The sequence below is a fragment of the Schizosaccharomyces japonicus genome, assembly GCF_000149845.2.
Source record: "Schizosaccharomyces japonicus yFS275 unplaced genomic scaffold supercont5.2, whole genome shotgun sequence".
Lineage (NCBI taxonomy): Eukaryota > Fungi > Ascomycota > Schizosaccharomycetes > Schizosaccharomycetales > Schizosaccharomycetaceae > Schizosaccharomyces > Schizosaccharomyces japonicus.
The window spans coordinates 1,506,628-1,528,437 of record NW_011627861.1 but is presented as its reverse complement, the minus strand read 5'-3'; the positions used below and the strand labels follow the sequence as shown (position 1 = coordinate 1,528,437).

At 41.6% G+C, this 21,810-nt stretch overlaps 7 protein-coding genes across 7 annotated transcripts; 3 read left to right on the top strand and 4 right to left on the bottom strand.

Moving 5' to 3' along the window:
• Positions 1-561: 561 nt before the first annotated feature.
• SJAG_03637 (morphogenesis protein Mor2) lies at positions 562-7,227 on the bottom strand (the record flags this gene model as incomplete). Its single annotated transcript, XM_002174739.1, has 2 exons — positions 562-2,012; positions 2,115-7,227. 2 exons carry the CDS (start codon positions 7,225-7,227, stop codon positions 562-564), a joined length of 6,564 nt encoding a protein of 2,187 aa, XP_002174775.1.
• Positions 7,228-7,528: 301 nt separating this feature from the next.
• On the top strand, positions 7,529-13,250 carry SJAG_03635 (Lid2 complex subunit). The gene has a single exon (XM_002174737.2). The coding sequence runs from the start codon at positions 8,765-8,767 to the stop codon at positions 13,148-13,150; it is 4,386 nt and encodes a 1,461-aa protein (XP_002174773.1). The 5' UTR covers positions 7,529-8,764; the 3' UTR covers positions 13,151-13,250.
• Positions 7,567-8,483, bottom strand: SJAG_03636 (mitochondrial 54S ribosomal protein YmL2). Its single transcript, XM_002174738.2, has 2 exons — positions 8,052-8,483; positions 7,567-7,935 (listed from the first exon to the last, which is right to left on the bottom strand). The coding sequence occupies exons 1-2, from the start codon at positions 8,239-8,241 to the stop codon at positions 7,688-7,690; spliced, it is 438 nt and encodes a 145-aa protein (XP_002174774.1). The 5' UTR covers positions 8,242-8,483; the 3' UTR covers positions 7,567-7,687.
• Positions 13,101-16,060, bottom strand: SJAG_03634 (dymeclin 2). The gene is made up of 11 exons (XM_002174736.2): positions 15,859-16,060; positions 15,764-15,806; positions 15,680-15,712; positions 15,162-15,622; positions 14,995-15,116; positions 14,863-14,951; positions 14,459-14,821; positions 14,165-14,419; positions 13,884-14,115; positions 13,688-13,842; positions 13,101-13,648 (listed from the first exon to the last, which is right to left on the bottom strand). The coding sequence occupies exons 1-11, from the start codon at positions 15,876-15,878 to the stop codon at positions 13,295-13,297; spliced, it is 2,127 nt and encodes a 708-aa protein (XP_002174772.1). The 5' UTR covers positions 15,879-16,060; the 3' UTR covers positions 13,101-13,294.
• On the top strand, positions 15,987-17,792 carry SJAG_03633 (inner membrane translocase Oxa102). The gene has a single exon (XM_002174735.2). The coding sequence runs from the start codon at positions 16,293-16,295 to the stop codon at positions 17,397-17,399; it is 1,107 nt and encodes a 368-aa protein (XP_002174771.1). The 5' UTR covers positions 15,987-16,292; the 3' UTR covers positions 17,400-17,792.
• On the top strand, positions 17,729-19,516 carry SJAG_03632 (S-adenosylmethionine decarboxylase proenzyme Spe2). Its single transcript, XM_002174734.2, has one exon. The coding sequence runs from the start codon at positions 18,012-18,014 to the stop codon at positions 19,140-19,142; it is 1,131 nt and encodes a 376-aa protein (XP_002174770.1). The 5' UTR covers positions 17,729-18,011; the 3' UTR covers positions 19,143-19,516.
• Positions 19,229-21,786, bottom strand: SJAG_03631 (calcium-dependent serine/threonine protein phosphatase calcineurin). The gene is made up of 2 exons (XM_002174733.2): positions 21,360-21,786; positions 19,229-21,211 (listed from the first exon to the last, which is right to left on the bottom strand). The coding sequence occupies exons 1-2, from the start codon at positions 21,493-21,495 to the stop codon at positions 19,722-19,724; spliced, it is 1,626 nt and encodes a 541-aa protein (XP_002174769.1). The 5' UTR covers positions 21,496-21,786; the 3' UTR covers positions 19,229-19,721.
• Positions 21,787-21,810: the final 24 nt, after the last annotated feature.

The window sequence follows — 21,810 nt, the reverse complement described above, 5'->3', positions numbered from 1 at the left end:
GGAGAGTCTCCGAGTTAGTTATTCGGCGGTGGGTATGGGATTGCTGTCGTTCCTCAGGAGGAAGGGTCAGGCAAGGCGCGAAGCAGTAAGCTTAAGTGGGATAAATGTGGGCGGGTTTGTGGGGGTTAACAAAGGCAATAACAGAATCTAATTTAAAAAACGGAACGAAAGCAGGAAGACAGTTCAAAGAGAATGAAATGAGATGAAACGGTACACTACAAGAATTGCACTCTAAAATGCACAACATCCAGCTTGAGATGAAAATGTATCAGATACCGGCATTCACAAAAGTAGAAGGCCAAACTCGTGTAGTTTGAAATGAATAAGACATTCTTCATTATCCATAATAGATACAAGAATGCAAAGTCTATGTACAGTTAATATTTACCTAAATTTCACCTGCTAAGAGAAGTAACAGTGTTTCGTAGATGGTAAATGGATGGTTGCGATAAAAGTACATACAATAATGTCGTGAAAAATGGCGGAGAGAACGAGAAAAACGGAACAAACCTTGTAGAAGAGATTCTGATGAGGAAGAAAATTTGGATGCCTCCTGGCTACCTAAGACTTCCGCCGAGCTGAATGACCTGTACCTAATCTGGCATGTGGGAACCTGGGCCATAGGTCGTGTTTGGTTCCTATGTACATCATACCATCACCATCTGCTTCTTGAAACATCGTTTTCAAATGATATGCATTCTCACGACATGCAGCATCTTCGTTAACGTCAGGAGAATGGCGAGTTTCATTTTCTTGGATAGGTCTGTACCAGTCATTCGCATTTTTTGGACTGGAAGGGAAGCTTGAAGGATACGATGACGCTTCCTGATCTTCAGAAAACGAGTCAAAAAGATCCGTGTAGGCATAGGAGTCGTTTGGCGGTGGTGACTTGATTCTTGACATAAACGAAAACTTTCGTTGCCGGTGCTGAGGACTGCTGGGGACGGATGTGTTTGAAGAGGACTTGATGGAAGAGGAACGGGAAAAAACGCTTAAGCCGGCAGAACTGCTAACTTCGTCGTTTTTGTGCAGGCTTCGGGCGAGTATGGCGGCAACACGAGAATCATACATGTCTGCACCATCGTCAATTTCTGCGAGTTTTCCACCGTTAATTTCTTCCAAAGGAGGAGTAGGCAACTCAACAGCAGATTGCGGACAGTTGTCATCAGCGAAAAAGATATCCAGACTATGTAAGGTGGTTACCATTTCCCCTAAAGAGTCTTGCCCTAAAGTTTCCAAAGAATTTCGTTGACGGTGACCGGATTCCATAGGCTGATACATCACGTCTTCTGTATGAAATTGAACATCTGTAGCCCTGTTTGCTGCTTCTGATGTCTCGTAAGAATTATACACAGCACCAACATTTTCTTTGGTAATTGAAGCTTCAAAGGTGGAATTTGAAACAGACCACCCAGAATCTGTTGGAATACCAAAAATTGATATGTACTGATTTATATTGCGTTTGCTGTTTCTGTCACTCATTACCATGCGAAGGATTTTCAGGTCCTCGTTACTGGCAGCATGAGTAACGGAATCCGTCAACAATGCAAGTGCATCATTGGCAAATTCTGTCCGTAAAAGACGTAGTAGCGGAGAAATTCGGTCCAGGCCAAGTGCATCAAACACTGGCTTCTGAAAATCGATCAATGGGAACAATTCCTTTAAGAGCTCTAGAGTATACTTACGAATCCATCTAGTAGGATTCGACAGAAAACTCAGCAATGTGATAAGAAGGTCACCATCAAATGATTCAAAATAGTAATTATACAAGTAAGAGCAGGACTCTTTCATAAAATCCTTTACACTTCGATATTTGCAGTCCATGAAGGCATCGAGAATTTTTATCAATGCCTCGTCCTCATGACTTTGCGCAAGTAGCTTCAAGCCCTGGCAATTTTCAATCAAGTTAAAAGGTACTTTAGAAGCCTTTTCAAACTTGTAACCCATTGCCGGTAATAAGACAAGAAAACAAGCCAAAATCCGTGGAAACCCTTCACCAACAATGGTATTGTCTTGACTGGATAGTAACAAAGTAAAAAGGCGCATCGTAGATTCGTAAGACACACAAGAGCGAAAACCTCGGATGATAAACATTTGGAGACCATCAAACTTACTATTCCAAACAGGAGGGAAAGTAGATGTAAATATCGACAGCGTAACTGGATCATTGAGATCCACCTTAGTGAGGAATATATAGACCATATTAATAGCAGCCATAAATTCCTCTTCGTGAATAGTTGTAAGGCATGCAATTGCAACCCAAAAGAGACGTGGGTAAAGTAATATTTGTTGCTCATCCAGTTTGTTTAGATAGTCACTAATAGTGTGCAAGATTTCCATGGCATAGTCCCGAACTTCTGAGGAGGGATCAGAGATAGTACTGTGCAGACGAGCAATAACAGCAAGGAGCATATCGTCATCATAAGAAGGACAGATTGCCCTTAAAATTTTCACAGAGTTACAAGCAATGTGTTTAAAGGGACATGTTGTTGCCCAGACAAGAGCAACCTTGCCCCAAATTTGACGCAAATCAGGATATGATTCATTGAACGTGGACAGGGTACTTACTATCACTGCCGGAAGCAACTCCTCAGGATTTTTTTTACGTGTTGTGATTTTCTCAAGTTGTTCACTCAAACCAACAAAACACTCTGCTGTTTCAAGTGATGTGTCCAAATTTTCCAACCTTTTCACCATATACATGACAAGCTGCTTGCCGTAAACCTTCATCTCCTTAGAATAATGATCGAGCTGCGTAATTGATGCATGAAGAAGAGTAGCCAGCTCTAAAGTCGTTAAAACAAAAGATGTAGTCGGGAGAAGATCCATAATAAGAATGAGCGCTAACTGACCCGGTGAATAGAGAACTTGGGCAGCACGGTTTGGCAAAAGAGCACCAATATCAGCGACATAATACCCCTCATAAGTGTAGTGAGACTGCCCAAAAACCATTTGATTATGAGTAGAAATTGTCTCCGAGCCGATAAGGTTGTACAGTGTTTTAAAAGTTGCTTCGGCGAGTTCAGGTTTTGCAAGATATACAAACACCTGACGAGCATGTGAAACAAAAGTACTGCTTTTACAGATATAACACTGACGAAGTACGAATTTCAATGCAATAGACCAATTGTTTTCAAATGGGCTCACAATGATAGAAGTCCAAAGTGCTTCAACTTCGTTAGGCAACTTAACCGTAAATTTAATTGTAACCTCTAGTAGATCAAGTAGAATTACTTCTGTCTTTTCATCAAACACATCATTTTCATCATCATAAGCAAGTTCCAAATTCTGTAACCAAGGAAGAAGGACTGTAATAATTTCCCGTTGAAAGTGTACACCCAACTGAAAGTATCGAAAACACTCTGAGGCAAATCTAAAAGACTCAGGAGCCAGTTCATGTGCTAACTTTACTGAGAGTAGATATTGCGGTTTCAGATACAAAGCTGGATCTGTTGACTTCAAGAATACCTTTAAACTTTTGAAATGAATCAAGGATGACTCGTCCACAATTGTTTCAATATAATCAAGTGAAGTTATACGAATTTCCGAGTCAGTATTGGACATATTCACCAAAGCATAGGGGAGAACTTCATGACGAGAAATTTGAGATACACCAGATTCCATAAGCGATTTCATCAGTGCGGCAAAATAGTAGTTTCTCGTCGTTTGGTTTCGATTATCTTCGAAGCAGCGCCGAATAAACTTTCGGTAAAGCTCAGGAAACTCCTTATTACAATAAAGCAAATCAGACAGACCATTCTTCACCAAAGCTCTAATCTTTCTGGAAGGAGAATTAGACACAGAATCAAACCAATTAAGAATGACATTGATGTCAAATGCCAGAACAGAAACATCAGAAACTTGGTCTAAAGGATACGCAGTAAGAGTCATCATGGTTTCGACTGTAGAAAGTTCAAGACTTTGCTTACCAACTTCTAAGTTTGCCAAAAGGATTCCGCGCTCCCTAATGTCTTTAAAGTTCTCCTGAATATTCATTCGCATATGTTCTTCTCGAGTTTGAAGCAATTTCGCCGACATGCCAAAGCCGGTCCACTCATCAAGCAGTCGCCAACAAGACACCCGCCCAGAAAGAGGAACCAACTCAAATGATAACCGATCCCTTTGTGCAAGTATCACCTTTTCGAGCAATCGTGCAAAATAGCATCTCAACTTTATGTATTTCCAATCACTTTGAACCTCAGCACTACTGAGAACATTTTTAAGATCTTTAACGAATCCAACGATGATATCAAAAGTCATTCGGTCGTCCTTTAATGATTCATCCAGTAAATGATATGCAGTAAGAGATAAAATGTGCGCAACTTCGTTTCGTAATAACTCATCAGTTTTCGTTTTTTTCTTGTTCACCATGCCGCCCAAAGGCAGACCATGGTTCCCGATTTTTTGATTGTGCAAAATGTCTATATAAGGTTTTAACGAATAAACCAGATGTGGAAATGCATTAACATTTATGCAACCCATTGCAGAGACAACAGCTTCCCTAATCGGCGTAAACTCAGAAGTGATTAAAGGCAAAGCAAGATCAAAAATTGCCTCAACAGAGTAAATTTTCCCACCGTCAAAAGTTTTTCTAAAATACAAACTTGTTTGCATACCTGCTAACCCTCGCTTTGGAGCACACGAACTCCGTTGAGTTTCAGTATAAGTAACTGTGCAGCAAGCAACCATTAAATACAATTTCCACTGAACAAGCAAGGACTCTGGAAATGCTGTATTTCTAGAATCAGACTTTGATGTATCAAAACGATTAAAAACTTTGGAGGATTCCAAACGAGAAATCATATTCGAAGTAAGCGCAGGCAATTTCTCACAGACAGTGTCTCTAAGCAATGCCATGGTCATAGGAACTGTATCGTAACAAAGTTTAATAAATTTTGGAAAAAGATTGTACCATATAGAAATATCAACACCGCTGGTTGATGTTGTCAGCCTGAAAAGTACATCCTTCGTTCCATCGTTTATGAATTTTCGTAAGCGGGATCTCTCAGCAGCTGTGGGCAAGCTGCTTTCGACTGAAATGAGAGAAGAATCCCAGTTTTGTAAAATGTCAATCACCGTTACATCCTGATGTATTTTTGAGTTTCCACTCAAATCAGATAGTGTAAAGTACTCGGTGCTAAGCTCCTTTACGTCTTGTAAAAGTGCAACAGCAAGTCTCCTGATGGATACGAATGGAGAAGATAAGTGCAGTACGCCAACTGATTGAATCTCTTCAATAACAGTCCACGCGTGAACATCTTCGAGCTCTGATTTTTTTATGCTCGCCGACTTCGCAAGAGAACAGCCAACAGAGGTTCTAACACTAATTAACGATTTTCGGTGTTCAATAGTGTCGTTTTGCTGGGCAATCCAAATGCGAATTATGTCATGATAAAATCGTAAAACATATTCTGAGTCATGCGTGAGTTTCCGGGAGAGGATTGAAATCACGGTTTTCGCGACCTTAAGGGATTCGGAAAAATAACGTAGAACATCGGAGGCGGTGTTCTGTATGGGCTTGTAGGTTGAAAATAAACAGCGGGCGTAAAGGTCAACGATTTTGGAGTCTAGTCTTGAGAGCATACAGGCTAGTAAACGCATTATGGAAATATGAAGGACGAGGGAGAGTTTGCTTGTCAAAATTGCGGAGGCTGCGTTTGCATCAAGCGCCAACTGGGAAACGGTGTTTAATAGTTTTTGAGACAACTCTGCGACATAGAAATTCCAAACGTCAGAGTCTACAGCATCCCAAAGTTCTAACAGTTTGATGCCAGTACGCGTGATGCCGGGATACTGCGGCTCATCAGAATGCGATTTCTGATCGCACAGTATGAAGTAAGTGGTTCGAATGACGACAAGCAACCGTTCCAAAGAATATCTTGAAGATATAGTTTGAAGCATTGGAGAGAGTGCGTCACGTACAAGGGTGTCCAAAAATTTAGGAGCAAATACACGGTAGAACTGAACCACAGTATCGCATTCTTCGACATTGGGAAATAGAATTGTGCCGGCACGTTTTCCGTAAACAGAAATACGTTTAAAAATAGAATCAACCCGTTCACTCATGACAGAGTTGCTTTCGGGATGGCGATTGAAGTAGACCCAAAATAACCTAGCCATACACAAAAAACTAATGCTTCGAACATCCTTATCTTTTAAACGTGCAAGTGCTATTTCGACGCAACGAAACCAATGGTCCAAGAAGAACTGACGGGGCGAAAGACAAAGAACAACGGTTAAAAAGGGAAGAGTGATGTTTAGTAGTTTGGCTTTACCAACGTACGAAGCTGCGATATGGTAAAGACTCTCCATTGTTTTCGACCAGGTAGGCAAATTCACCTCCACGGTAGCCTTAGTCACGATAGGTTGCAGAATACTTTCAAAGAAAATGATGTACTCAAGCTTGACCGCCATGGAGGATTCCTTAGAAAAGAAGGAGGCCATCGAGCTGATAAAAGCGGCACACTCTTCCAATAACGGCATTGGGTACAATTGCAACCGAAGGTGATGCATTGCACGTAGGACGCTAATCATGTGGCTTTCCTGTTGCGCACGAGTCATGTCTGATTTTCCAAGGCTTTCGATTTCCATAATGAATCTGTCAGATACAGCAGCAAAGTTGAACCGGGAGATGCTCCCCACCAGCAGCGTGAATTGCGACCAATTCGTATTGTAAAACACGGAGGTGCCAGAGAACTGTTCACTGGAAGTAATCAACTGATGGAAAATGTTTTCAATGAGACCCGTAATCGTGTCTTCGTCTAAGGCTGTTAAAGGGATACTTTCAATAATCGCTGACAGGGTACGACACAAAATAAACACTGATACGGCATTCTTTCTCTCAAGCACAAATGGAGTTTCATTGTTATTCACATCCATCTCACATCGAATCTTGCGCCAGTACAAAAGCGATTCAATGACGGGAACCGCTTTTGTGCTGGCCAAGACTACAAGGTCATGAATAGACTTATCAAATTCTGTGTCCGCGTCTGGTTGAAGCAAACGGATCACTGTTTCGTCGGAGTAGGCAAACACGATAGCCTGACCTCCACTTTGGCTACGACTGTACCTCGAAAGCCATTGGATCTTTTGCTCCGAAACGCGCACAAACTGTGTAAACAGAACATGTAGGGCATAGTCTGCTGCAGTTTTCTCCTTCCCTTCGAGAACTAAGGATGGGGCGCCCACCTCTGGTGCGCCCTTTGACGATTCTAACAGCTCAGACATTCAGCAAAGCATGATAGTTAACCATAAAAAAGGAAGTATGTGCTATAACAAGGCAATCGGCGAAGGGATATACAGAGAGAGCCGTAAGGTCCTCCTTACTACTTAAGGAGGAGACGAGATGTGATTGACAACTCGAGAAATGGCAGGTACAGGTGCTTTTTCTTCAAGATGTGTACAAAAGCAAAAGAAATAATGTCGGAACAGCCGTTCCCAAGGAGCAATGACTAGTTGCTTGGTGGGAGATGTTAAGCCGAATGATGGTTGAGGTTGGCACTATTTAGTGGTGGTGGCAGGACTCGAACTCGGATTTTGTATGGCACTCGAAAATGAAAGTGGTAACGTGGGCCTAGTGGTGGTTTGTCAACAAAAAGCCTCACTCACAAGCGAAGGAAATAAGGTTAAATGAAAAACACTACGCGACGCGATGCGCCAACTCTTATTTCCATATTTTATTACAATTTCACGAAATGATATACTTATTAACTCTCCTTAAAGAAGGTTCGTCGGATGGTCTTGGAAAGTCTATAGATGGGTCAAACGACACGCCAATGAGCCTTCGCCGACTTTCTGGAGTTTGCTTGTAAAATTTGACATAGCCCGTAACGAGAGCGTAAAGGGTGTGATCACGTCCAAGACCAACATTTGCACCAGGATGATATTTTGTGCCACGCTGTCGCACGATAATCTGATTTGCTCTCACGAACTGGTCTATTTTTGTTAGTATGCATCCCTCGAGTTTGAATCGTGCTTGACAACGAATTTTGTGTTTGAATGTGCATCGGAAATAGTTTAAGTTCTCACGGAGCACATGTTTGTTAACCTACTATGTACGAGTTTCACACCGAGCCTTCTTCCGGCTGAGTTTCGGTTATTCTGTGTAGAACCACCTCCACGTTTTGCTGATTGCAGGACCGCCGTAGTAGCCAGTGTTCTCGAGAGAGTAACTGTGTTAAGGAGGTTTCCGCTGTTCCAGAAAAAACACCTGCCAGAGAGCGAGGTAACTTTGTACAGCATCACTCAATAAAACACGATGGTATGTGTGCTGTGAATAAGGCTAAGAAGACTTAAGAGACCAGTTAAAGTTATCTTATCTTTTCGCTTAGATATAAAAACAACACCTTAAAAGCTTACGATCGGCACCACGCACAACCACCAAATCAACAAATAGAGAGATAGAACAAACAAGAAAAGCGGAGTATTATTTACAAGGGGAGCTGCTACAAACGTGGCAAATTCTGTTAGTCCGTATGTTTTCTGAGAGTGCCGCCCTCGATTCCGCCACGTTTCAATATCATTCGCTACCAGCCTCCTCTATGCCCTTCAACTCAACATCCACACCAGGAACGCGATGTTGCCCTGCCGCCAATTTTGTTGACGCACATTGCAAAAGTGAATGTACAGTTTTAATCCATACATTTTTCCAAACTATAGTCATGTATAATGTCTTTCTGATTTTCGCGTAACCTAGTTTCATTTTGCCAATGTCAGCTTTTTCCTACACCTGTCATGCTGTAGAACGTGGCAGGAACCTATTCCTATGAAACCAGGGAAACCGAAACGGAAAACAAATACTGCAGATCTTTTACGTATAGATGCACTCAAGCTGAATTGCACTGATGAAGAATCACAGCAGATTCCGGAGAAACGGCCGTTTGGTCTCAAGCATGTTCCCTGTATCAAGCTTTCAGAAAAAGAATTGGCTGATCCCTTCAAGGTTATAACGAGTCATTGGGCAGACATATGCAAATATGGAGCTATCAAGGTAGTTCCTCCCTCAAATTGGCGAATTCCTGTCACTTTAGATGCTGACGAGTTTCGTTTCCGCGCGAAACGGGAATTCGTTCAGAGCGAAAACTTCAACCTGTCAGAGAATGCGCAATACTATCAATCTCTGAAAACGTTCCACGAAAATAACGGACTTTTCTTCTATCATCCGCCTGTAATTCATGAGACGCCCGTTGACTTTTTGCAATTAAGAAATGCAATTGGCCATTTTGCTACCAATGGTGCTAATATTAATATTACGGTGGTTACAAAGGTTCTACGTGAACTGTGTCTTGAAGATAATTCAGAAACCCGGCAACTTATTTCTCGTACATACGATCGCTACATAAAACCTTATGAGCGAAGCCTCACTGCAAGACACTCACGCAGCAGAGATTCGAAAGTTACACGGCTCGGTGGTTCCATGAGCAATTCCTCGAGCGAGAAGAGTGATGTTAAAATTGAGGACGAGACTGAAATGTCGCCTTTGTTTCAGCACGGCGAGCAGTGTGAGAATTGTCGGCTTGAGGAACGCCCGGAGGAAATGCTTTTGTGTGATGGTTGTGAGGCCGCATACCACATTTATTGTTTGGACCCCCCTCTCAGTTCAATACCAGAGGACGATTGGTATTGCCCCATTTGCAAATACCATCTTCAAAATTACGATCCCGTAAACGGTCACTTGTGGACTCTTCGTTCCATGTATGATGCTTCAGGCCCGATAAAAGAGAGTCTTCTAAATTATACTGGTCCTATTACGGATGATGCTCTTGAACTTAAGTTCTGGGAACTCCTTAGACAATCGGGTTCAGGACAAAGTTCTACTCACACAGAGGGACTTATCGATGTTGAATCCGTGTCTCTGCGAAGCTCCCTGCCTACTAAGGAGCTGTTTCCTCTTGAAGAAACTGTCTCCCATCCATGGAATCTTCATTCTATCCCTTTTCATCCTGATAGTCTCTTCTGCTACACCGGTTGTGACACGCGTTTCCTTGCAAACACTCGGATGCTGCTTGGTTTACCCTTGCATTTTCAAAACTGGTCTAAGAATTTATACAATACTTGTGATATTAAGCACCATCGTTTCGGTGATACCGTTATCTGGTACATTGTCTCGCCCAAAGACGAGCAAAAATTTGCCCAACTTGCATCCTCACACATTGAAGGACTGTCTAACGTTTCTATTGCTTTACATCTGGAGGAGCTATCAAAGCACGACATTACTGTACACGTACTTGAACTTCGGGCGAATGAATTTATGATCTCTGCACCTAATGCGTTTTATTTTGGTCTTCAATTAGGGTTTAGCCTTGTTGAGTCTGTTTATGTCGGCACTTTCCACTGGCTTCGTTTTGGTTATTTAAAAGAATGCTTACAGCAGATGAGGTTGGCAAAACTCGATGCCCAATTATCATATGAACAACTTTTGTTCAATCTGGTTGCGTTAAAAGTGTCCAATTTTTGTGAGAAGTGGGCTGCACCATTGCTCGAGGACGTAATGCAAAAAGAACAGTCTTTAGAAAACGAGTTTTATAAGCTCTACCCGGGCGCTCGGACATATGCAGCAACAAAGAATGCGATTTCGGGAACGCACTGTGTTTCTTGTGGCGTAATTCTCTTTCGTTGCCGTGTACGTTGTGCATGTTCTGATGAAGACTACTGTCTTGAGGATGCAATTAAGAAGACCTGTTCTTGTGGTTCCACCGATGTTGTTCTTTACAAATCTATTGAACTCACTCAACTTCAAAAATGTGTAAGTGATTTCCAGCTCCTCCCACGCATTCCAGAGAATTGGATCAATTCGTTAAAAGATATTCTCTCGAATTCAGCAAAGCCGGACCTTAATGCGTTGCAAAAGCTATTAGACGATGCGGAGAAGAATAGACTAAATTTGCCAGAGATTACAAATCTAAAACTTTTTGTGAAACAAGCAAACAGCTGGATCTCTTCAGCTTGTCACTGCTTGCACATAAGTTCGAGCAGGAAAAAGCGTACAAAGAAAAGTCCACTTACAATTAAATCCGATACAAGTGGAATGTCTTCGTCTAATGATTTGAATGAATTTTTCAAATTAATAGAAGGAAGTGAAACGCTTCGGTTTTCTTGTAACGTTATCAACGATTTGAAGAAGAAAGCTTTGTCCTTGGTTACTTTCCGAATGAAGCTTGTTGAAGCAATTAATTCACCCATAACAAAAGAAATCTGCCAAAAGTTAATTGAAGAGGGGGATAACTTAGGTTTCCAATTCCCGGAGATTGTCGTTATTCATCGTTATCTTAATCAGCTTGAATGGTTGGAAATGTTTTACTCACTGAAAACGGAATCCTCAACTCAATTTGATTTGGAAAAACTGATATCTATGGGTAATAATGCCGGAATTCCTGAGAATAGTGACTACATGGTATTTGTGAAAGCTATGAAGGGTAAGGCAGAAATCTGGGAAAATCAAGTACGAAAGGTTCTTTCACAAAGCAACGTTTCGTACGAAAAGCTCTCTGTAATGCACGATGAAGCGCTTACGCTTTGTGTGGACAAAAGCTTGTTAAGTGCTGTTCAAAAAATGCTTTGTGATGCCAATGATATAAAAAGAAGGATAAACTGTCTTTATGAACAAACGAAAAATGAAGAATTTAGTCACAGACCCACAGCGGACGAAGTTAAACGAACTTTACTTGAGGCTGAACGGTTACCCGTTGTTTCTGAGAATGTGACCGCCCTACAAAAGATGTACGATCAAGTCATTGAATGGATTCGCCGTGGAAAGCGTTTATTCGGAAAGGCTAATGCTCCGCTGGAGATTTTGGGACAGCATCTGGAATATGTCAGGAAACGTAATACTTCCTGCTTCTCGTTAATTGATCAGCCAGGTCTTCCCATCGAACCTTCATCGCCTGAAAATGCAGTTTCTGGTAGCGTCAATATTACTGCTGCGAAGAAACGTCATGGAGGATATTTCTGCTTCTGTCGTCTTCCCGAAAATGGAGTAATGATAGAATGCGAGGTCTGTCGTGAATGGTACCATGCAAAATGTCTAAAAATCTCCAAGAAAAAAATGCGTCCTGATGAAAAGTTTACATGCCCTATATGTGATTATCGTGTTGAGATACCACGCCTTTCAAATAGACCTCGTTTGGAAGAGCTTGAGTCTTTGTGCCGCGATGTTGAGCGTTTGCCTATTCAACCCCGGGAGACTGCAGTTTTACGGAGTGTTGTTGGTACCGCTGTACGATTTCGAAATGAACTATACGCCTTAGCGCATAACCCCTTCGGGCTAACAATGGCGGAGGTTCCTATTGCTCGCTTTTTTTTGCGAAAAATGGAAGGTGCTGAAATACTTCTAGCTGATGAAACCAATTTATTCCGACAGAAGCTTCACAACTGTGTGCCAATTGCCCCTAATCCTCCGCCCGTAATAGGAGAATCAAAATCTACTAGAAAACCAAGACCAACAAAACGGCAACGGGAAATTATGCGACAAATTGCGGAAGGATTACTGCCACCTAGCGCCATGTCATCTCGTAATTCTCATGCCAACAAGCGTGCAAAAACTGAACAGCATCCTCCATCGGCTAGTCCAAGTTCCGTAAATACTCCTGTCCCCGGTACCACAGTTAGTACTACAAAGACGGTGAAGGAGGATTGGACCTCTTCTCTGCCAGGAAAAGATTTGGAAGCATCAAAATCAGATTGCATATGCAATCAACCATTTGAAATTGGCGATTTGCTAGTTTCATGTGTCGGCTGCGAGCGTCATTATCATTGTGATTGTGTTGGTTTAAGTGCAAGCATAGTTGACAGTATGCGCAGTTTTGTTTGTCCTTCTTGTATGAAAGGAATGGGTGACGCCTATCCTTGGCAGTTGAGACCTCGAGTTGCTGTTAATACGGGTGAAGAGACGAAGAAAACTACTAAGCCGAGTGGTCCAAAAAAAACTGTTCAGTTGCTGCATCTTAAAGAGAAGTCCACAAAAATCCTATCACCAAGAATAATCGGTGCGCTGGACGCGCCGTCTGTTCATAAGTTGTCATGCGGTGAGCATGCCACTTTGGACATCGGAACTATGGTATGTGGCAGCCTTTCTTCACCAAAAACTAACTTCGTCTTTGAAGAACTTGCTGAGAAGAACGAAGTTTTGGCTGAGCAGTTCTTAAACGTGTAATTAATATGGATGATTACGTACTTATTTATCTTTTTGGGTTTTAAATCATTCTTTTTAGCTGAATAATATATCACACTTCGTATAAATATATAATAATAATCATGGGCTCGTAAGACTAACTAGTAAACACTTTGGATCAGTCTGCTAGTGATTGTTAAACGGAAGGGACATTATGCTTGTCAACGTGTCAACCGTCAATGCGTTTCCGAAAGATATAGACGATTGTTGTTGGCTTTTCACCTGTATCAGACACGGTTGAGTTCCATACCAGGGTGACAGTACACCGTCTTGGAAGGAACTAGTGCGAAGTATTTGCCCCCAGTAGGATGCAATAAACCAGAAATGTACAGATTGATTCCACAATTCAAAGTTCTCTGTCGTTTTCTGATTGCAAGCTTCCGCCGAGGAGTTAATGACCGAATTGATAGGGTTTGGCGAATCCGAATTCTCAATAAACGAAATCAACACCGTAAATTTGTCATTAAATAAACCACCATACTAGAAGGTGTTAGTCTAGCATCAATGATAGGTACGTACCCAATGGATTAAAGACGTCAGGTCAGCAGTGCTTTCAGTGTAAAACTGAGGAAGAAACTGACTAGCTTTCTTCTCCATCTCCTGTTTATCAAGAGACAATAAAGGAAGAAGATGGTTTTTTATTTTTGCGAACGCAAGGGCTAGTCCGTTATTTTCTAGATTAGTTAGTTTGGGTAGTCGACCGTTTAAACCGTACTTATTCCCTCATTTGATGCGTACAATTGAAGCGCACTCAACAAATGAATAAGCTTAATTGCATTGTTTTTAGATAAAAACAGTGACGATGGTTGAAGCATAGTCGAAAGGAGATCTAGCACGGCATCAAGTGTACTCAATGAAATTCCATTAGCATGCTGTAGAGTGGACATTAATATAGGAAACAAAGAGGAATACTCTTCAGCTTTCAGTTTTAGAAGAGTGGCCGTTGTCTATACTGTTAGCAAGACACAAGAAAAAAACAAAAGAACATGAACTTACAGAAATTACATAATCTCCAACATTGTTTTGAAAGCCCGGAATGTAAGAATCCATGGAAGGTACTTGAAGGTTTTGAGCCGGCTTGCACAAAGAAGATACCAATTGAGGAATCAAAAGCAACTTGCGAAGTATCAAGTAAACTACTTTGCAGACATGCTTGTCGCCCCCTTCACTAGAGCATTTAACAATCAAGTACAAAAGATTCAAAACAAGTTGGTGAAGATGTTTGGAGCTGGACAAGTGCCGAAGTAAACGCTAAATGTTAATGAGAAATGGAATGCGTGGTTTGCTTACCTTATGAAAGGTGCAGAGTATAAGAAAGAGATAAAGGTTATCTTGGGCACCTAGACAAAACTCTCTTTCGAGGGGACGAAACCAAGAGGTATGTTTGAGAGAAGATGTAGTGTGCTGTTCAATACCTCCGACAATAAATTCCAAGTCAGTAGACCTGTGTAGCTTTTCGTAATAAAAAACATAATAATTTTGCATCTCTAAAACTTGAACATTGTTGTCCTGCAACTTGGCAAGTAAAGATGGATCAATTCGTAGGGGGGTATATGAGAGCAGTAGAATTAGTATCCGCAAACTGAGAACGGAGAGTTCTCTTTGCTGACCCGAAAAATACTTCAAGGAGATGAATGAAGTTTTCTGAAATGCCTACAATAATCGTTAGGGAAGAAAAAAAATTCAGTACTTACAGTATTTGTTAAAGAACACAAAAAGTCAAGAATGAAAACCTTCTCATTTTTAGTGGAGAAGAAGAATAATAGAAGGGAAAAGCAGTGTTCTATTTCTTTGTTAGTTGTTGCCATGAAGAAACCTTGACAAACCTTTGGGCTGATACAGTACTTCTGAGAAAAGGACACAAAGTAGAGTTAAGTACTCTACTCGATTATTAACAAGCTCTTTAGAACTTGAATTTGACGTGGTTGAGAGTCCAATACCGGGGGCCCTGAATACGAGATTAGAATATTGAATAGATTAAAGAGGGGCTTACCATAATCGTTGATTCAATTGATTGTCTTCAGCGATAGTCACATGCGGCAGAAAGGCAATGGTTCGTAAAGCAGCAGCAAGTTGTTCTCCAAAAAACTGATACTTGGGAGCTGAATCTAAATTCGGAAGCCTTGCTCCGAGTTCAGTAAGACATTCCGATAACACAATTGAAGAAACAGGTGCATCTAAAAGTAGTTCGTTAAACCAGTGCAATGATGGCTTCGCGGTGAATAAGAAGGGAAGAATTCTGATCAGCAAACGAATAGAGTTCTGTAGTGCCTTTCTGGTTAAAGTATTTGAAAGATGTCCTGGGTCCTGAAGACTTATTGCCATTATTGTATGCAAACTCGATTTGACGAATATTTTCAATGCATAAAATGAATGAGAGTCACGTAAAGCTGCGATATCCTTATTTGGGATTAATGTAAAGAAGTCATTTAGTGAAGTAGGATTCGTAACCAGCTGAAAACAGATCGTTAGCTCGTACTTGGAATCAGATGTATTTTAGGAAAGTCATACTGAATGAAAGATTAAAACTAGGTCACAATTGTACTAATTCGGTTAGATTATACTCACAGGGGGATTTAGCTATTATAATCTTACAGGATTGTCTAGCAGCTTTTCAACCTGATCACGGACACTAAATCTTTAAAACTGTTAGTAGACATGCAAGGCGAAAGTGATAAAAGAGAACGAACTTTGATTCTGTGATACCCATTGAGTTTATGTTGCAACAATTGACAATAAAGAGATAATTCCTTCTATTTGCAGATAATACAGTAGCTTTAATGCCAGTTTGGGCTGCTCTAGGAGGCTAACTTCTTGTCTTTGGTTCTGTCAGCCTTCTATGTTATAGTTGCTGGCTTGGAATGAACCGCCAGGTGAGGATTTGAGGATTTACCATTTTTACCCTATTTAGAGACATTTACTCGGTTATACTGAAATAGGAATAAATTAAAGAAGCTATCTCGTCCCTAATCTCAGAAGATTTCCTTTTTAGTGATTTCGAAAAAAAGACAATACGAAGGAGTTGCGGATTTGTGAAAAAAATTAAGAGATTCAAGTTTTCACCTTCGTTATTATTAACTGTTCTGTGTTTTTGTATACTCTCTTGAGCAAAAAATAAAGAGTCATGTCTTCTCGAATGCTTCTCAAAATACTATTCAAAACCGAGCCTTGTTTTACTCGAAGGTGTTTCAGTAGCTTTCAAAATGCTTACAGAAAGCAAGCAAGCATGATTAGTATTGTGCCAAGATTGACTGACAGACACAAATGGCCTTCGGCTTCGTCCATCCTAGCTCACCGAACTATATCCACAGACACAGCAGTGGAAGCCGTCAATGCGGTTCATAAAATTGGAGATCTTAAGGCTATGGGATTGGGAACGCATACTTGGTGGCCGTACCCCTATTTACAGAGCATCTTAGAAGTCATCCACGTATATTCAGGCATGCCGTGGTGGGCGTCCATAGCTGCAACCGCAATTGGCATGCGTGTTTTGATGTTTCCATTAATGCTTGGCATGATCAGAACATCCTCTAGAATGGCTGCTATCGGTCCTCAGGTTGCCGGTCATATGGCAACTTTACATGGTGCCCGACTCGCTGGTGATTCGCTCGCCATGCAGAAAGCGACTCTGGAAGTTCAACGGCTGTACAAGGAAAATGGAATCAATCCGATGCGGCTACTTCGCGCCCCTTTCATTCAAGGAATTCTTTTTGTTAGCTTCTTCTACGCTCTAAAAACCATGGCTGACTTCCCGGTTCCAGGTTTGGAGCACGGCGGATTTGGCTGGGTAATGGACCTGACAAAACCAGATCCTATGCATGCCATTCCGATTGCTAATGGTCTCTTGATGTGGGCCAATATTGAGCTTGGCAGTGAAAATGGCACAAACAAATCGCCCGTTGCACCTTCAATGAAGCGTTTCTTCCGCTTAATGTGTCTTGCCAGTCCATTGTTCACAATGAATTTTCCCATGGCCATCTTCATGTACTGGCTACCTAGTAATCTCTTCAGTATTTTTCAGGGATTCTTCCTTCGTTCCAAAAGAATTCGCCGATACCTCGATATCCCGGAAATCGAGGTGACTCCTACCAAATTTCCCCAGCAAGAGTCTTTTGTTCGCTCTTTTTCAGATATCGTTTCTGGCGCCTACGAACAGAATATGGCCGCCAACAAAGCTCAAACTCAAGTACAGCAGAGCCCGTCATCCAATCCCACTGAAGAGCACAAGTAGACTACAGTCTCTTAATCAATTGACTGAAAATGTTTCGAATACTAAAACGGACTATTCTATCGTCATTCCTTACTATGTTTATTTTTGTTTATAAAGTTATTCCATTTATTCGACTTGAAGTAGTAATTTCCCTGCGATCTTTGGACGACCCTTACAGGAGCCCACAATGAAGTCTATTTACATTTATTTGTCGCAAATGCGATACACCCTGTGCGACAGGCATGTGTAAAATTTTATTGCGTTTAAAGTTGCGAAAAAGAAATTCTTTAAACAGATAAAGTTTCAGTTATAAATACAGGGATTGCATGCTCTTGATATATCAGTACGATAACACAATTCGCACTAATTTTCTTGTTTGCTACTTTTGCCTGTGTTTTCTCTTCATGGGAATAGTGGTGTATCCAGGCCTCTAAAGAACTTAACCTCTGCAAACCGCTCTTTCGTGTAACAGAAATCGAAACAGATCTGTGCATATTCTAGCATATTGCTACTGCTTATGTATCTGTTCTAGCGGGTCATTAGGAGTAGACCAGAGTTAAACTAGCTGCAGTCAGTGTTACGACGGTTCATATTGGGAAAACTCGTGGACAGTATCGAAAATACACTACAAAAATGGCACCTACTTTTATTGTAGATCAAGAGAAATCAATGGAGTACAACGATTCCTCATTTGAGGGTCCTGAGAAGTTGTTGGAGCTTTGGTTTTCAGCTCCGATGGATTCGTCAAAAATGGGTCTTCGAAGCATTCCTAGGGCAGATTTGGACGAGGTGTTGGATCTTGCTCACTGCAAAGTACTAAGTGTTCTTTCATCTAATCAGGTCGATGCATACTTGCTCTCCGAATCCTCTCTGTTTGTGTTTGCTCACAAACTTATTCTAAAGACATGCGGTACTACCACCCTGCTTGCTAGTTTACCTCGGCTGCTTGAGTTAGCGGCCAGCGTTGGCTTTGAAAAGCCGATACGTGTGTTCTATTCCCGTAAAAACTTTATGTTTCCCAGTCGTCAATTAGCTCCACATAAATCCTGGAGTGATGAGGTGAAATGTTTGGAAACCTTTTTCCCCAGCGGCTCTGCGTATGCTGTTGGTCCTACAAACAAAGCACATTGGTATTTGTTTTCGTTCTGCGACGAAGCATACAACAATTTAGACGACAATCTCGATCCCGAGGATGAGACATTGGAAGTCTTGATGACAGAAATGTCGCCTCAAAAATCCCTAAACTTCTACTCCCCAACTTTGGGCTCTGTACTTGCTGAAAAAGGCTACGACTCGGTCGAAGACGCAAGATTGCATGGTTCTTCTGTTTCTACCGGTCACTTACTTGGTGCTTATGCAGCCGAGAAGGCAGGTGTGCAGGAGCTCTGCTGGACAAAAGATGGCAAGGCATTGTTGGATGCATTTTCCTTTGAGCCAATGGGCTTTTCGTCCAACGCTTTATGCGATGATCGCTATGCTACCATTCATGTTACCCCTCAAGAGCATTGTTCTTACGCTTCGTTTGAGACAAATGTGTCCGAGCAACGATTTGGTCGGACTATGCATGATACAGTAGCGAAAACTATTGATGTATTTGGTGCTGGCCGCTTTTCGGTTAGTCTTTTTCAAGCAAAAGATCCTAACCGTCGCAAAAATACCTTGGTCAATAAGCTTGGACACTTTGATTCTTACATTCGCGAGGAGTGCATCGTCTACGATTTTCCAGGCTACGACCTACTGTTCTGCAGTTTCCGTCACAAATAGGCATTTTAAGGAAACTGTTGTAACACACTTCTCAAAGCAACTTTGCTTTTTTGGATATCTTACCCTCAACGGATACCACCTACTCGCTGATTTGGTCTGGCGACCATTCAGCTTTGTTAACCTTACAAATGTGTAGAACAAATACATGTTTTTCTTTTACAAGCACCAATCCAAAATGTTGTCTGGAAAACATGGTTTAATTTAAAGGATATGTCAATCTATGGCGGAATCAGATTGATTTGTAGATTGTATATTCCCAAAGGGCTAACGTGTAAGCATAATAGTAATAAGTGCTTTTGGTCAAAACGAGTGCGATCAGTTTAAAGCGTTTAGTAGTCTGTAACTGCAGCTCAGATAGCTTCAGTGGAAGGACGGGCATAATATGTCGTCCTTCAACTTCCCTAATTCGTATGCTAAAAGGAATTTAGCTCGAGCCACGTCTTTAGTCGAGTTTTAATGCAGTAAAAACTTACTGAAAGAGGAAAAACGCAGTGAAGAAATTTGATTGGTTTCGTGCATGAAACAAGCTTGCAGCGTAAAGCGGCTGGCGAAGATTCAACGAAGTAAAAGTAATGAAACCTACATAGATAAACGTTCTGCCAGTTTTTCAATGGATGGGTCGTCGCCGTCATCAGAAGAGAGAACTTTGTCCAGCTCTTCGTGAGGTGGAACGTCCATTGAGTGACGACTTCCTTGCGGAGGAAGCCTCTCGTTCTGTAAATCAGATTTACGTGCATCATCGAAAGAACTAATGGCGTTCTTAATGCCTTCAGCACCTAGCATCAGGGTACCGGCCGGCAAACGCTGTTGTCCCGTAAGCGTTTTCAACTCAGAGACACTCTCACGCTCCTCACGCAGAACGCTGAACACACGAGATATTCTTCCAATAGCCATGATCTTGTTTTTAATGATCTGTCTACGTGCTTCCACTTCAGGATCGACAGCTGTCTTGACAGGACGGGCAACTGTACATGAGCCATCGGAATCATACAATTCTTCCTTAGAACAGATATTAAGCATAGAGATTACCATTTCCGTAATCTTCTCACCGACGAATGGTAAACTCCAGGTAAAAACGTCCATGAAGTTGGGAAGCCAATATGGATGAGGAGAACAATTGAACTGACGGATATTCATAATGTTGTTCTCATACTTTAAAACAGCAGCCTTATTGTTGTATACATCAAGATAGTTGGGGGCAGAAAAAATTGTCATGAGGGAAGGAAATCCAGTGGTTTTGGTCTTGCGGTACATACGATAGCCAACATCCTGAGCTTCGTGGGCACGAATAACGGATAAGAGGTTATTCTGTTCAAGGAAACTGCATGCTGCCGCATATGTATAGTAGTAAGAACAGCCACGTACGTGGTTATGTGTGAAGTGTTTGGAATGTCCCTCGGAGCCAAAGTCTTCAACGGGATCTGACCACAATAAATCGCACATAAGCCCGTGTGTGGGCGGTTCGCGGAATCTGTTGATTTCGTTGACATCGTTGATCGTGTGCAGTTCGGGTGATAAGCCACCATGAACACAGAAGAATTGGTTGTTCATTACGGCAGCAAGGGGCAGAGCGCAAAAGGAGTCAATACAGGCTTCGTACACCTTCTCATTGTACTTATGATTGCACTCAAGTTTGAACGTAAAGTAATCGGTCAAATGCCGGCACTCATGGTTGCCTCTGAGAAGCCAAAAAGACGTAGGATACCAGATCTTTAAAGACCAAAGATATAAGACACATTCGATAGAGAAATAACCCCGATCAACGTAGTCTCCGAGGAAAAGATATTGTGTGGTAGATGGGTTTCCGCCGACCTCAAATAACTTCATTAAATCGTAATACTGACCATGTATATCACCGCAAACAGTAACCGGGGCATCAATTTCCAAAACATTGGGCTCTTTTCGAAGAATCTCGGTACCTTTCTGAATAATGTATAGCGTTTGTTCCTCGGAAAGACGTCCTTCACGGATGAAATGGTTCTTTAAAAAGGCTAAATTGGGTTTCTCCGGGTCGTTTTTGTCGAAAAACTCTTCGTCTGTGGGAATAGAGGTCGCAGGTGCTTGTACATCTATACGAGATAATTGGTTAGTGTTTAATTTTGAAATAAAAAAACAGGAACACCCAGTAACTGTTGATTGAAATAGATTCGAGTGCTGAACAATCTCGACTGCCTAAAGATCCCAAACAGTGATCCTAAACCTGCTGATTTAACATACTTTTAACAACACGATCCAAAGTACTAACCGTCGTACCGTCTTCCTTTACAACCACCGTGAAGTCGTGTTTTGGAGGACGGCTTTTCTGGCGAATTGCCCGAACGATTGGATCCTCTATACTTTGACCAATAGACATGGGAACAAAAAGCCTCTAAAGAGAACAATCTAACAAATTTTGAAGCTATTTGAATGTGGAATGATGGGAGTGGGATAGTTTGCTTCACCCGAAGTGTTGTTGACTTTAGGTGACCGTAGTGGCGTTGCAAATTTGTAAAAGCAAAGAAGTTAGAGCGGATCACCAAGCTTCATAAGCAAGTGGAAACCGTGTATGAACGAGTAATAGCCAGTAACGGCAGCTGAATTACCTCAAACAACAGAAATATTCGTGGACAATTCAAGAGCTGTTTTTGGTGGTGAGGGGAAAAAGAATGGTTCGCTATAATTTAAGGTA